The 14,383-nt window shown below is 52.3% G+C and overlaps 5 protein-coding genes across 5 annotated transcripts; 1 reads left to right on the top strand and 4 right to left on the bottom strand.

The window, feature by feature from the left end:
• Positions 1-3,423: 3,423 nt before the first annotated feature.
• Positions 3,424-3,648, bottom strand: N7533_007642 (uncharacterized protein; the record flags this gene model as incomplete). The annotated part of the gene is made up of 2 exons (XM_057104292.1): positions 3,424-3,564; positions 3,598-3,648. 2 exons carry the CDS (start codon positions 3,646-3,648, stop codon positions 3,424-3,426), a joined length of 192 nt encoding a protein of 63 aa, XP_056959249.1.
• A 956-nt stretch (positions 3,649-4,604) lies between these two features.
• Positions 4,605-5,849, top strand: N7533_007641 (uncharacterized protein; the record flags this gene model as incomplete). The annotated part of the gene is made up of 2 exons (XM_057104291.1): positions 4,605-5,665; positions 5,741-5,849. 2 exons carry the CDS (start codon positions 4,605-4,607, stop codon positions 5,847-5,849), a joined length of 1,170 nt encoding a protein of 389 aa, XP_056959248.1.
• Positions 5,850-6,425: 576 nt separating this feature from the next.
• N7533_007640 (DUF803 domain membrane protein) lies at positions 6,426-8,953 on the bottom strand (the record flags this gene model as incomplete). The annotated part of the gene is made up of 2 exons (XM_057104290.1): positions 6,426-8,129; positions 8,192-8,953. 2 exons carry the CDS (start codon positions 8,951-8,953, stop codon positions 6,426-6,428), a joined length of 2,466 nt encoding a protein of 821 aa, XP_056959247.1.
• An 886-nt stretch (positions 8,954-9,839) lies between these two features.
• N7533_007639 (putative Patatin-like serine hydrolase) lies at positions 9,840-11,927 on the bottom strand (the record flags this gene model as incomplete). The annotated part of the gene is made up of 3 exons (XM_057104289.1): positions 9,840-11,118; positions 11,187-11,793; positions 11,861-11,927. The coding sequence occupies 3 exons, from the start codon at positions 11,925-11,927 to the stop codon at positions 9,840-9,842; spliced, it is 1,953 nt and encodes a 650-aa protein (XP_056959246.1).
• Positions 11,928-12,832: 905 nt separating this feature from the next.
• N7533_007638 (MOSC domain protein) lies at positions 12,833-14,119 on the bottom strand (the record flags this gene model as incomplete). Its single annotated transcript, XM_057104288.1, has 1 exon — positions 12,833-14,119. The coding sequence occupies one exon, from the start codon at positions 14,117-14,119 to the stop codon at positions 12,833-12,835; it is 1,287 nt and encodes a 428-aa protein (XP_056959245.1).
• Between the last annotated feature and the right edge of the window lie 264 nt (positions 14,120-14,383).

Here is a 14,383-nt window from a genome sequence, read left to right as displayed (position 1 = left end):
AGCTCTTGCAGCTAGAGGTACGAAGTACTTACTCCATACTCTGTAGTCGTGAGTCTGGCCATGTACGAAGTACTCCATATTTGCCATCTTGTTATGGGATGATTTGGAAACCTACGGAGTAATCTACCCCCGGTTTCCATATCCATACTGCCAGTGTTGTCTCTGTTACTCCGTAATATCAATATCACCGCATTTCCACGGCCTCCTCTCACCTCACGCTCACGCTTATTCCTCCATCTTACCCGGCCAGGTTTTCAACTTCGCCACGAATGACAGCACACCACGACAAGACCAGGATGGATCTGGAAGGCCCGGGGCCGTGCGACCCCGATTTAAACTCGCATTGCATTGTCCCGTGAGAGATCGACTGCACGTTCATCTTGCTCGCCTAGCGTTACTGCTATGTGCTCTGTGCTCTGCTTCTCATACCCTCATCTCTGCTCCCTTTCTCCGCCATGCTAGACAGGGTTGTGTTGTGCTTTCCATTTTTCCATTTTCCATTTTTTTTTTTTTTTAAACCCTCTCGTTCCATTTCACCCAGGTCAACCCGGCCATTCCACGTCGGGCTTCTCCTCCGAGAACAAACCCCCATCATGATCAGCTTAGCAGGCTGAAGGGAGGGGGCGTCAAAGGTGTAACCACGCTAAACACCAACTGACCCTCCCCATTGGCCACACCGGAGCAGAAGAGGGGGAGGATGAGCTGCAAGCGCCCGCCGATCGACGATCCGACCGGACAATGACTGGCGGTGGCCACGACCACGTAGCGAGCGGCCTAGATCGTGGTGGATTTCACCGCCAGTTGCCCCCTTGCGTGCAGACGTGGCACAGGATGATCCACTGGCCGTTGGTGGGTTCTTGTGGGTGGAGTTGTTCGGGGGATGCTCGTCCCCCCTCCCCTATCGCGAATGGGGTTATTTGCACGCCCGCGCTATGCCTATGGGCTATTCTCCTCCTCTCAGCTGGATGCTCTGGGCCCTCTGGTTGTCCGAGAAAGGAAGAGATGTGACTATTGCCCGCTCAGGGCTTGGTTCGAAATGAAATCCTGGGATTGAGGTTCCGATTGCCAGTGCTAATCAATGGTCAATGCTAATGATAATGCCAATTCCCACGCCCTATATCTGTCAGTGTCAGTGTCAGTGACAGTTCTCCCGTATGGATACTCCGTATGTGTACCGGTCCTGTGCCCTGATTTCATATCCATTGGGGTTTGGGGGGGGGGGGAAATCTCCACGGACCGAAGCGAGACAGGTCCAGGGAGATCAAAAAAATCAAAAATTATATTATTTTTTCCAAATCAAAATCAAAACCAAAAATCATCTCCAATCTTCTGAAACCCCAATGATCGGCACGACGTCAGCGTTCCAGATTATCGTGTGGACTGTGTGGTCCCAAGTCTTTTGCTTTTCCGCCCTATCCTGTCCTATTTTGTCTTGTTTTACTCTGGACAGAGTATCTCCTCCTCTCCTCTCCTCTCCTCCCCTGTCCGACCCCCCGAGTTACGGAGTTCCCTACCCTGGTTTGACTTTGGTTAATCTATGCCGATGTCTCCCAAAAATCCTCCTAACTGGTAGGGCCGAGAGAACCAGAGTTGATGTACGACATCCGGCCCTGCCCCCCTAATGCACTTCACAGACCCGTGCATACACCCACATCCACCCCGGCCGTGCTCTCTGATCTGATCTGCTTAGCTTGTGCCGGGATCTCTTCTGCTCTGCTCTGCTATGCTCTGTCTACAGAGTACGGAGTACCCCAGCTCGACTCTGCTCTGTTCTGGCCCTTCCCCGTCCCTCCATTTATTTTCCTTTTGCCCCTTGGCTGTTTCTCACGGTGCCACAGTGCCACTTCCCCGTACGAGCAGAGTAGAGCAGAACAGTGTCTCTGCACGCCTCACCGTCTTGTCAGACAATCCCCAGACGATCGAAGAATGCATGCACAGACATCTTCCCCGCCTGCATGCATCTCTACACCCACACAGTTCTGCAAGAGACACCATCCATACCATAGCTTCTGCACGTAGAGCCACACCACACTCCGTACCTAGAATCCGATGACACGGCCGACCCCCAGATCCGGACCATCCTATGTACAGTATCCTCAGTAGCCACCGTAGCGCGCGCGAATGACAACACTGCAGCATCAATACAGTGCTGTGTACTGTATCCCTTCCTGTTCGAAACGCGTGGGTCGCCACATTCTCGAAGCATGCCATGCGTGTCTTGCTCGTTCTGGGCCCTGTCCAGCGAGAGCGAGACCTTTCGCAAACCCGTGAGCTGGATAGAACCACGCTCTTAACCTGTCTCGTCATGTCTTGCTGGGATATGGCGACTACGGTTGCACACCGCTGGTTTCAGGCTCGCGGGTTTTGTTTTTGCTTTCTGCCTTGGCCACATTCGTCGCGTCTCGCGTTCGGATTCGCTCTCTACTGTAAGAGTTCTGGCTTGATTGAGCTTGGGCGTGTTCGGCTTGGGCTGGACTTGGCTTGTGCTTGTGCTTGTGCTCAGGTGCGCGGGTTTCTATCCAGTCCCCCCCCCTCTCTCCTCTCCTCTCTGCTCTCCCATCCCATCCCATCCCTTGTGGCTTGTGGTGCTTGGTATCACCCACCTCGTGTCTTTTCTTTTTCTCGTTTTTTTTTCTTTTGGCTATTTTGTTTCGGTTTAGTTTGCTTCCCTATTTTGCTTTTTCTTTTCTTTCTTCCCCGCCCCTCCCGGCCGAACCGGACAGCTCAGGACAAGTAAGACCAGTGTGGAATGTCAGTTGCGTAGCCTGCATTGGGTTTTTGCGCAGATTAATTCCCTGATCGTAGACCGACCCTTTCGGGCGGCCTTTTTTGTTTTGTCTTGCTTCGCTTTCTCGTGTTGTGACGAGATTAATCTGTTGCGCGCGGTTGGCTGATATCATCATCATCGCCACCTACACTATACTATGCACGTCCTGTACTCCGTACCCGTAGCCTGCGCGCTGGCTACGAACTCTCCGATGAGATAATGCCGGACCACCATACGCACAGCGGTCCGGCTAGCCACAATGCATCGGGACCTGGCACGGTGTACAGAGACTGTGCAGGCAGAGATCTTGAAGCGGGTTGCGGCAGGCTTCTGGAAGCGCGGTGCATTTGAACAAGGGTGATGCACCGAGATTGGGGCGCAGGTGTAGATTTACAGTGGAGAGGGAGGCCTGTATGTCTCTCTCTCTCTTTGAGCTTAGTAGTCTATGTGATATGACGCTGGCTTGGTTGGATAATGGCGAACTGCAGAATACATACATACACTCTGAATGTATGTGGGCTTATTCTCCAGGACTCCGTCTAGAGTCTGGTCTTGGGTTTGTCTTAATGTGATGTGGCGTACCTACTACATGCATATCCGAGCCAGAGATCTCAGGCAGAAATATCCAGCAGGCTTTGATTTCTTGTAGGTTTGTATCATGGGGATCTTCCCATCCGCGGGCATATGGGGCTAGCCTGCGAGGCGTGAATGTGAATGCTTTTCTGCTTGGGTTCAGTCGACTGAAGCGGGAGTATACCGTTGTCTACAATTGAGTCCAGGTAGACGACCTCAACCGCCTATAATAGGACTATTTACTTACAGGCACGTACCTTGGGCTCAAGTTCTGTTGAACAAGGAACATGCATCTGATATTCATCCATGTTCCTGCAATTCACTCGCTCGGATGGGGATATCCCCGCAATGTAAAAGAATGACGGAGTCTGATAATTAGCCGTCTCTTGGCTATTTCCTAGAAAAGAAGTCTCGCGCAGCTTTCGTGATTCCAATTCATATTGGTAGAGTATTCATACTCTAGCTTATCTGAAGCTGATATTCTGATCCGTCACTGGCTCAGAGGGTGTTGGACTCTGCTTAACATCCCCCAGTTTGTTGAACTATCTCTTGTGCATTGAGATGCGAGCCATGCTTAAGATGAAAGGCCATTTAGATTGAATATTTTTATGGTATACTTGCTACCTACTAGGTATTCGAGAGGGAATTTGTAAGTTGAATCCTTGGAACCAAAAAGAAAGCTACTGGGTTTTCTCAACTTATGGTCCTGATGTACTCCACTTCACTGGTGCTCTTTCTATGGTCAAAATATATATAAGTACCAGGGCCTCAACTTGAACTCCCCACACCCCTGGCGAGTATTGAACAATTATCAACAATCCCGATAGCATGCGCAATACCACTGAGAGCTGTAAGCCATAATTAAACCCAAATAGCTCCATATAGTCCACCCCCCCCAAAGCCATACTAGTAAATGCACGACATGCCAACGGTTGCCACGTGATCGATCAACCCTATCCCAAAACGGCAAAACCCAAACACTTCAACCATGGTTCAATTTCTCCCCACGCCAACGTCATTCAACATCGACAAAGCAACATCCCACGAAAAGAAAATCCCTCCATCAACAGGAATGACTCCACCCACAAATGCAGTGGTAACAACGCACCACCACGACGCGCGCAACCAGCCAAAAATAAATCAAGAATCAAAAACGGAGATCCCAGCGCCTTCCCAACCGAACTACAGACAGTTGAAATTTCGACGCCAGCAATCTCACCAGCAGCCAGCGGCGAACCAATAACCCAACGCCAACGCCAATCCCATGGCGCCCTCCAATCCCAAACCGGGGCAACAGACCATCAAAAACGCCATCTACGATACCTGGGTCTCACACTCAACAGGCCACCAAGTAGCCGACAACCCGTACTCAAACACAACAGCATGGCGCGACACGCGAGCCCAAAAACTCCGCAACCAGTTCCGCGCTGGCGACTGTCTTGCCCAGAGCCCCAGGGCCCAAGAACGGGAGCAGCGCGCAGAGACCGGCGCTGGCGCTGGTGCTGGCGCTGGTGCCTTTGACGGAACGCTAGGTCCTGATTCACCCGAGACAGACGCCCACCAGCCTTCTTCCAGGTCGAGAGCCGGTGGCGAATATCGATGGGTATCGGATGCGGAGGCCAAGCGCTCGCAGATGGGCCTGAGGGATATTCGGGGCTTTATGGGGGTTAATAAGCGCAAGGCGGATGATCAGGTGCACGGGACGGAGAAGAAGTTGAAGTGGGTTCATTCTGCGGAGGGGAGGATGGAAAGGCAGAGGGATATACGGGGAGATGTCTCAACTGGAAGGTTGGGGGAGGGTATGGCTTTGCGTGGGAATTCCGAATCTTCATCTACATCTTCAGTGTCAACGCCTTCAGCTTCGACACGCTCGACATCCGCTTCTGCCCCTGCTCCAGCTTCTGTATCCATGCCCGCATTCGCACCTGTATTGTCAAAAACAAAGCTCGAACCGACACCAGAACCGCCATCGAGACAGCCGACCCCAAAAGACGAAAACGAAAACGAAAACCAAGCACAACCCTCCAATGCCAACCCCAACCCCAACCCCAAATCTAAATCCAAGTCAACCCTCCTAACCGGAACATCAATCTACATAAACGGCACAACCCTCCCACAAATCTCCGACCACAAACTGAAACACCTCCTTGTCGCGCACGGCGCAAACATCGCCTCCTTCATGGCCCGCAAAGGCGTAACGCACATCATCGCCGCACAACCAGGAACAACGGGCTCCGGTGCAGGCGGCGGTCTCGCGGCCCGGAAACTACACACGGAGATTTCTAGGGCCGGGTGGAAGGGGATTAAGGTTGTTGGCGTTGAGTGGTATGTTTTGTTTTCCTTGCCCATTCGTGCTATGGGAAGACAAGGCAAGGCTAACTTTTGATTTGATTTCATTAGGGCGTTGGAAAGTATCAAGGCTGGGAAACGGCTTGCTGAGTCGAGGTTTTCGGTTTTGAATATCGCGCCTAAGGGGCAGAGGAGTGTTGTGAGTTTCTTTGGTGCTTGATTTGATGGATGGGATATGATGGGATGGGATGGGGTTTGATTTATGATGCGGTCTGCACCTTTTTCTTTTTGTGAGCATTGGCATGGCGTTCTTTCATTTGGACATTGTATTGCATTGCATGGCATGGTAATGCCGGGGTTTCATTTTCGTTTTGCTTTTCGCTGGATACCCTGGAGTTCAAGATGTGATAATCTTCACTTAAGATAGTTAGAAGGGATGAAAGCGCATCTCTGGCTTCGATTTCAACTACTATACTATTTACTATGAGATACCACATTGTCTTGGTAATACCTATCCATCATTTAAATAACCATCATCCATAGTTTCATTATCATCATCATCTACATCATCCTGACATGATGCCACATTCGTATATGTACAAAATCGCGTGCTCACATTCACGCCAGCCACCATCCTCCCCATCCGGATATAAAAATAAGTGTTACACTATACACCCACCGATAAACATGAAATCAAATATTCCCAACGCCATCGCCATTGCAGATGCATCAAACAAACAAATAAAGTGATATGTCAAAGAATCGGCCCCATAAATGTTAGACCTTAATCTCGACTTTAATGGCCTTGTCCTGGTCTGCTGCGCGTTTCATATGTCGAGCCGTCGTCGCTGCTTGCTTCAGACATGTGTCTGCGCCAACCGCTCTGTTGACGGACGAGACTGATTGGACGGGCGTTATTGTTGTGAGCGTCGTCGTGAACATGGCCATGATCGTCCGCCCCACCAGCAGTTGTAGTAGCGGGTTCCTCTCTATCCGGCAGAGGGGGAAGGGGATTTGGGTGGCGGTGCGTTGAGAAAGAAGACTGCGAGGGCGGGGGAGCGCGGGCGTGAGAGGAAGAATTGGTTCGTGTGCGTGATCGTTGGCCGCGGGGATGTTGCCAGCCGTCGTGTTCAGGGCCTATTGACATTCGCTCTGGAGAGGTGGAGGTCTGATGGGAAGGGGGCAGGTAGTATGGATTTGAAGTGTTTCCCTGGGTGTAGAATGCATGGTGATCTTCGTATGGTGGGAAGGCTGCCGTTGACATGCTAGAGACCGAGTCGCCGTGAGGTCGACTGGCGGGGATGGGTCCAGGAGGAGGGAGGGCAAGGGCAGGCGCAGAGGCAGAGCCACGGGCAGGGATAGGGACCATAGGGTGAGCTTCGCTGAGTTCGGATTCACTGCTGGACCAGCGCTCTAATTTCTCGCCTAGGGTTTCCGAGATTTCGGCTTCGGGCTGGGCGGAGCGTGAGTCGCCCTTTACTAGACCGAGTTGTTCTTCTTCTGTAGCTGTTCGGCGGAGGTCGCCGCCTGGAACGAGCTGGGATCTGCGCAGGATACCACGCGGTGGACTGGCGGAGCGCTTGGGGGAGGGTTCGCGGTGTCCTCTCATCCGACTAACCATGTTGTTGAAAGAGAACTGGCGGCGTGCACTGCCAGGGCGTGAGTCGGTGCCTTCGGCGCCATTCTCATCGGCCCACGAAATTGATCGGGGCGTGTCGCTGCGCTCGCGGCCGATGCGGTGCGTTGGAAGTTGGAGTCCTGCCTGGTCGGCGCCGTGATACTCGGTATCAGGGACGGCGCCACTCATGCGTTTCTCGTTCTCTTCTTGCTCGTTCAACGGGGTCCAGTGGGGGTGGAGAACGCTAGAAGTGCGAGATCGGACATCGCCGAAGAATGAGCGGCCGCTTTGCTTGGTAGTAGGTCGGTTTTCGTCTTCTTCTTCGTCGTGATCCGGGAAACGAGACATGCCTAGTGGAGGCAATTGCTGTCTGATCGAAGGGGAGCGTGGAGTAATCGGTCGAGACATCGTTGGGCCTTCGCCGACAACCGTCCTGCGGCGGCGAATACCATCCCATTCGATGATCTCATTGTCACCGGGTGGCTTGAGGAAATCTTCATGCTTCTCGTGAATATATCGTTTGGCTTCGTCGGCCTCGGCAGTGCGACGGGTGGTCGAGATACGTCGAATGATAGACGCAGCGCCGCGGATGGAGTCTGCTTTAGGCTCATACTCGGGCTCTTCTTGCGTAGCAACCTCGCGGATTTGATCCAGGTCACCCTTGAACACCGCGGCATCAGGGACGTCTTTGGCAGACTTGGACAGTTGTAGCAGAACAACGCCAGCACAAATCTGCAAGAATCCCAAGATAACGGTGGTAATCTGGACCGCGGTACCCTTGAAACCCTGGAACAAGACGGCAGAAGTAACAATGGTCGCAGTGGTGAACATGACGTAGTAAGTCGGTGTGACGAGCGCGGCGTTGAATAAATTCAAAGCTTTCTGTAGAGAAAAACAGTTAGCAACCAGACCATCACCATCACTATCATCAGAGTCGAACCTACATTGAGATAAATAATCTCCGTAAGGAGAGTCCCAACAACAAACACAAACAAGACATAAAGAAACCACTGCTTAAACTGTGGTTCACCATTAATCTGCGCGAGAATAGCCGAGCCCAGACCCTGCGTCGCAACCACACTCAACCCACCAACCAAACTGCAAATGCCAATATAAACAAACATGCTCTGCTTCGCATACCTCGGTGCAACCCAAACAGCCGTAAACAAGGCCCCGACAAGAATAACACCCGCATACGTCAGAAAGCCCGGCGAAATGACAAAGTGCTGCATCTCCTGGATATTGCTGACGGAGGACTGTTCAGGCGCATTCATCGCGATAACCACCGAGCCAACAATGCACGAGAAACAGCCGACCTTGCCAACGAAACTGAGGCGCTCCTTCAAGAAAATCGCCGACAGAATCGTCGTTATCACGACGGATAGGGCGCCGAGCGGCGTCACCAGGATCGCATCGACAAAGGCGTAGGCGACAAAGTTGCAGATCTCTCCCAGGATCATCAGCGTCATTCCGCACCACCACCAGAAATTCTTCAGGTATCCGTAGCCCTCGCCGGCTTCCTCGTTGTATTTCACGTTGGCTTTGAGGAGGCCGATTTTCTTGATGACGAAGGATATACCGATGAAGACGCCTGATGCGACGGCTAGACAGATTCCGATCACTTTGTAGACGGGTGGGCGGCCGCTGGAGTCGGCGCGGGCAAGGAGTGTTGAGGCGTGCGCCATGGTGTATTCGTGGGTGTCCATGATGGGCGGGGGGTGAAAGTCGGTCGCAAGGAAAGGAGAGAAAGAGAAGGGAAGAGAAAATCAAAGATCACCGGCCAGCAGTGGGTGTCGCTGGGACGGAGTCGTCCGAAGACGTTACTCGGCGACTAGTGAGACACTCTGGTTTAGGCCACTGCGTTGTACGGCGTATCGCCTAAAGTTAAGCACAGGTGATTGGATGGGTTGTAAGAGGTGAGAGAGAGGTGAGATAAGACAGCGATATAGCGATAATATTGCTGAATAGATGAATGCGATGCAAAGTGACAGGAAGGAATGCAGATCCGGAATTCTTCTGGAAGGACCACGAGGAGAAAAACAGGGCGGGGGCGAAAGATCAACACTCGATGTCAGTGGCTGGATATGCGACAGGGGGGAATTGGAGGTTGGGTGTTTCGCAGGAGAGTTGAAGAGGAGAGAAGGACAAGTAGAAGAAGAAGAACAACAAGAATAATTAAGACGAAACCAGCAGGAGATGAACAGAATAGGGGAAAGGAAAGAAAGAAAACAAGAAGGCTGGGCCTGTGGGGAAGTGCGGGTCGGTGGGGCGATGCGTACGATGTCAGGTACACTTTAGATTGGAAGGGAATATTAGGGAATATTAGGAGATATTAGGGGATATGTATTAGGCGATTAGGAATTTATTAAGTAGGTACACTAGGGATAGGATAGAATATTCATTTATTACTATAACTCTGATCATAAACTCGTCACTCATCCCCATCACCTCAAATAAAGGGTATCCAGCAGGAAAGTTGAAAATCAAACTTCAGCATAAACAGAACCAAAAACAGAAACAGACCCAAAAATGACTTAAAAACTACCGAGGAATTATTACCAAGTTCCATGCCTCTCATGACAGCATCGCCTTTTAGCCCACGTGGTAACTTGGCTTTCGTTGGCGGTTGACCACCGGCGGTGCTTCGTCAACAGGGTACGGCGGTCGGACCTTGCCACTCGATAAATGAGGTGACGGTTGAGAGAAGAGGGGTGCAGGCATCGATACTCCCCCGTTATCATCGGTCGATGGGTACGGAATAGGGGTCTTGGGTGGCACGGGCGGAGGCATTCCATTGAGCGGAGAGAATTGCTCGGCGCTATGATGCGGGGAGCTCTGCTGCTGCGATGAAGGCCGAGCGTACTCGTGACTCGGGCGGAAACTGCTAACTTCGCCACTGGAGTGTCGAGTCGGGGACGTTGGCATGTGGTTGTGGTTGTGGTTGTGGTTGTTACTGTTACTGTTATCCTGCGGTGTGGGATGAAGCGGGAGCGAGTCGTCTTCCGGTGGTGCTGTTACCGTGAAGCTGGTCGGTATCGGGGGTGAGCCACGGGTGGGCGGACGGGGGAAATGATCCAGCGGTACAGGCTCGGCGGGTAATTCAACAGCGAACTGATTCGATGGGGGCGGTACGGTGTACTCCTCGGCGTGTGTTGAGACGGAGATTTCCTCGCGCTCCAGGTCAAACGACATGTCATCCCGATCTCCGCCCGCCGCCGCGTGCGCAGCCATGCGTTTGTTCATGCGCTCAATCTTGGCAAAGCGGACGCTCGAATCTAAGATTTGCTTCTTGACCTCCGGTCGGGAGAGGTATCGTCGCGTGTTGGTGCTGATATCCGCCAGTCGGTTCCACTCGTTCATGCCGAATTCTCCAACGCCTACCTCGACGTTGAGACGGCAGTAGACGTCCTTACTGACGTGGCGCTTAGCAAGGATGTCTCGCAGCATTTGCTGGTGAATATCCTCGCAGCCCTCGATCTTTGTGATAAGTCGTCGCCGTGCCTCTGCAAATGTACCCAGCGCGTCGCCAAAGAAATCCTCCCACCATTCATGTTGTCGGTTATTGGTTCCTGATGGCCGTCTACCGGTACCAATACTAACGAAAACCCCGACTTCCCGACCAGGCCACTCATTGGCGACTGCCTCTTCGAGAATCTGTGGTGCTGGATTGTAGGTTCCGGGGCCCTCGTCGATAAAGTTGTGTTGTCCGATTCGGATTGGCTTGAAAGCAAGACCAGTGGCTGATGTAGCACGGCCAGCTTGCCAGATTGTGCAGTCAAACTCGGGCGGGGGTTCGCGGCGAGAGTCGTAGGAGCGTAGAAGCACCGCAGGCGAATTCTTCGGGGTGCCTTTATAGAGAGCCGTAACGGCACTAGTATTCACAAGTTAGCGATTTTCAATGTCACACTCTGGCCAAATCCCGATGCAATAGAAACTCACGTTTTCGTCCGGTTTTCCCGATTATCATATAGCAATGCCTCGGGATTTCCCCAGCGCAAACCATTCAAAAAAGTCGAGCCTCTCTGGTTATTGTTCTGCGCTTGAGAGTATGACTGGCCTGAAGTGGAGAAACTTCCTCTGCTCACTGAGCGCTGCGGTACAGAGTTGGGAGGACTATACGGAAGACTCGCCATCGAGGATCTTGGGTCGGCGTTGTTGTTGTTATTGTTGGTGTTGCTGGGCATATCATTCCCCTCCGCCTCCCACACCGTATGTTCGCGCACGCATTCCCGAATCGCCTCTTCCAGCTTCGAGGCCTTGAATAAAGTCGAGCGGTAAGGGATACCGGCGATTGTCTTATCGGTTTCGAAAACTTTCCGAGTCATGCGAACGTAGACTTCTTTGCAGGTTTCGAGGTCCAGGCGGAGCCGACCGAGCATGATGGCGATCAAACCGCCAGTGCCAGTACCCGCGATCAAGTCGAAATGGTCGCAAGGTTTAGGGATCTGGTCGCGACGAGGTGGTTTGCCCTCACACTCGACATAGGTTCGGTACATGAGTTCCTGAAGAATAATGAGCATGGAGTAGCCACGGACACCGCCTCCATCTATTTGATTGTCAGCGTTGCTCAGCTCCACAAGAAAGAGAGGGAGGGGAGTGGTGGTTGCACTTACCGAGGGAGAGGATCCGTAATGGCGGACCCTTGGTGGTGTCTTTGCGACGTAGATTCACCTCGTCCATTGTGGCAGCGGGGGTTGGTGTGTTGGAGAGATCGAGATCGTTCTCAACTTTTTTTTTTTGGTTTCCTCCTGCAGCCAGCGGCAACCTTACCCGCGCGGGGCTGAGCGGCGCCTTATGCAGCGAGGTCGCGGACGCCTGACCGGTCCGATCAGAGGTCCTCTGGCGGCGTGACACTGGTGACACCACACGCGGTCAAATGCGGCGCTGGTTGGGAATGTGTGATGGGGTCAACGGGGGGAGTTTGGTATACAGTCGAGTTCCGAATAGGCAGCGGCGTAAGATCGATTGGAGGGGTGCGGCTTGGCCGGGCAAGCCACAATTCAGTGCTGTTCAGCGGTTGAAAGCACGAGCAATCCGTTTTGATGTATGTACTTCGAGTCTTTTCTCTGACAGATCTGAACGAAGAGAGAGCTCTCACAATCAAATCGAATTAGAAGAAAAAGAATGTAATGTTATTCTTGGAAACTGAATCCACTCGGGGCACTTCCATGGAACAAGCTGGGTCATGTGATCAGTGGCGGTGCGATGGATCTGACGTAATTGTGGCTGTGTGAGTCACTATGGGGCCCTGCAGATTGCATGGACTTTTCTGGAAAGCGAAGAAAGATGATGATTTGTGTGGAAGAGGGTGGATGGGGATACAATTTCGCCTATCATAGGGCTGAAGAAGGGTCTGGGGATCCGCTCGGTACATTGCCAGCTGAAGAAGCAGCAATTTGGGCATCCATATCTACTCCGTACTTGTGCTAAAGTCACGATGATTTTTACTTTCCACCATACAATGCACAATTTAAATCAAGACCACGCCGAATACTAGTACTATCATAAATACTTCAGTGAGAATCAGTCAGACATCATCGTAACCTTTTCCTTTTTCAGCCTACTGCCGGCCCTGCCGTTAGGCACTAGTTAGTGAGACCGGGCCAATCTAGTAGAAACACTGTCAGCCATGAACCACCATGCATCCAATTCCACGAATAACTCGAACTTGAACCCAAACTCCAAGAGAAACACGACTCACCTAATACCGAGCGTTCCGCACCCCGCGCCACCACCTCAACCACATCACCCACCCTAACCTCCTCCCCATCAAACCCACGATCCAAAAACGAATACCGCCCAAACACAGGACTAAACCTCGCCCCACGATCCACCCGACGATCTTTCATCAACTTCTTCAACACAGTCCCCGACTCACCAGCCCCCATCCGCCCAGTCCGATAATCCACATTAAGACTCTGGCACCGAACGCAGTTCCCCGTCAACAACAACCTCGCCCGCTTCGACCCAACAACCAACTCCGTCCAAAAATCCTCTTCAAACGCAGCCTCGGCCCCAGATATAACAATATTCGGCCGGAACTTAGTTCGATCCATCTCCTCGCCTACCGGCAATCGCCCCGAGACATTATCCACCGAAGTCTCAGATATAACCAAGAAAGGCGCACAGTCAGCGAAAGTAATCCTATCCTCATAACCAGCCACGAAGAGCCCCTTCCCACCCATATAAATCACAAACCCACCGACCAACACCAGCGCCAGTCCCACAATACCAACCAGAGTAGCCATCTTCGACACAGAACTCACGCCATTAGCAATACTACCATCCAATTGACCAGCAGCATACAACACCCCAGAAGCGCAAATCGCAACAGCACAAATCGGAACAAGCAATTTCTCCAACAATAACGGCCCACCCCCACCAACGGACTCTAACCCGCGCAGTAAAACCTCATGCCACCGCCCTCCTTTCTTCTTGCCGTTCAGCTTGGCTTTGGCCGGCGCAAGAGTCCCCAGTACCCCGCGAGTGTTGACACCCAGGTAAGCCAGGACAACTGGGTACCCGAAACAAGCACTGAACCAGTCGTTATACACGGGGCCCATATCATACCCCGTCGTGGGGCTCTGGTGCATCGTCACCGTAAAGCGGGACAGAGAGTCCACGTTTGGTTCGAGAGGGATCTCTAGGTATTTAACTTCGCGGGGTCGGGATTCTGTTTCTCCGTCCGCTGTTGACGAGGACGGAGGAGGAGGGTGATATGTAACCCTCACCCTCCCCTCATGTTCAGTAGTTGGCATATCGAGCGCCGTTTCGAAGAGTGCCATTTCGGGAAAGTGGGGGACGTGCATGTTCTTTAGTGTAGCTTTGCCATTGTCATTCCCATCTTGCCCGTCCTCAACTTTGAGGAGCATGAAGCGTCGGTCATATTTTAGGCCGAGCGGTGATAGGACGCCCGAGGTTATGGGCGTTGCTCGTAGGGATTTGATGGGGTATACGTAGAGCTGTGGGAGAGATTAGGTACCGTGGTTGATGGGGGATGTTTGGGCTGTACCTGGCTGATCTGCATAGTGGCGATCTTATTGTGCTGTATGCCGGATGGAGATTACAGGTTCGTGTGAGATCATGCTCTGTGGAGAGAAATGAACAGTGATAACCGATGAACTGTAGATGAGTAG

The sequence above is a fragment of the Penicillium manginii genome, assembly GCF_028828005.1.
Source record: "Penicillium manginii strain IBT 31320 chromosome Unknown utg000005l:1.0-5665137.0:1.0-5668048.0, whole genome shotgun sequence".
NCBI lineage: Eukaryota > Fungi > Ascomycota > Eurotiomycetes > Eurotiales > Aspergillaceae > Penicillium > Penicillium manginii.
This window is presented reverse-complemented; position numbering and strand designations above follow the sequence as displayed.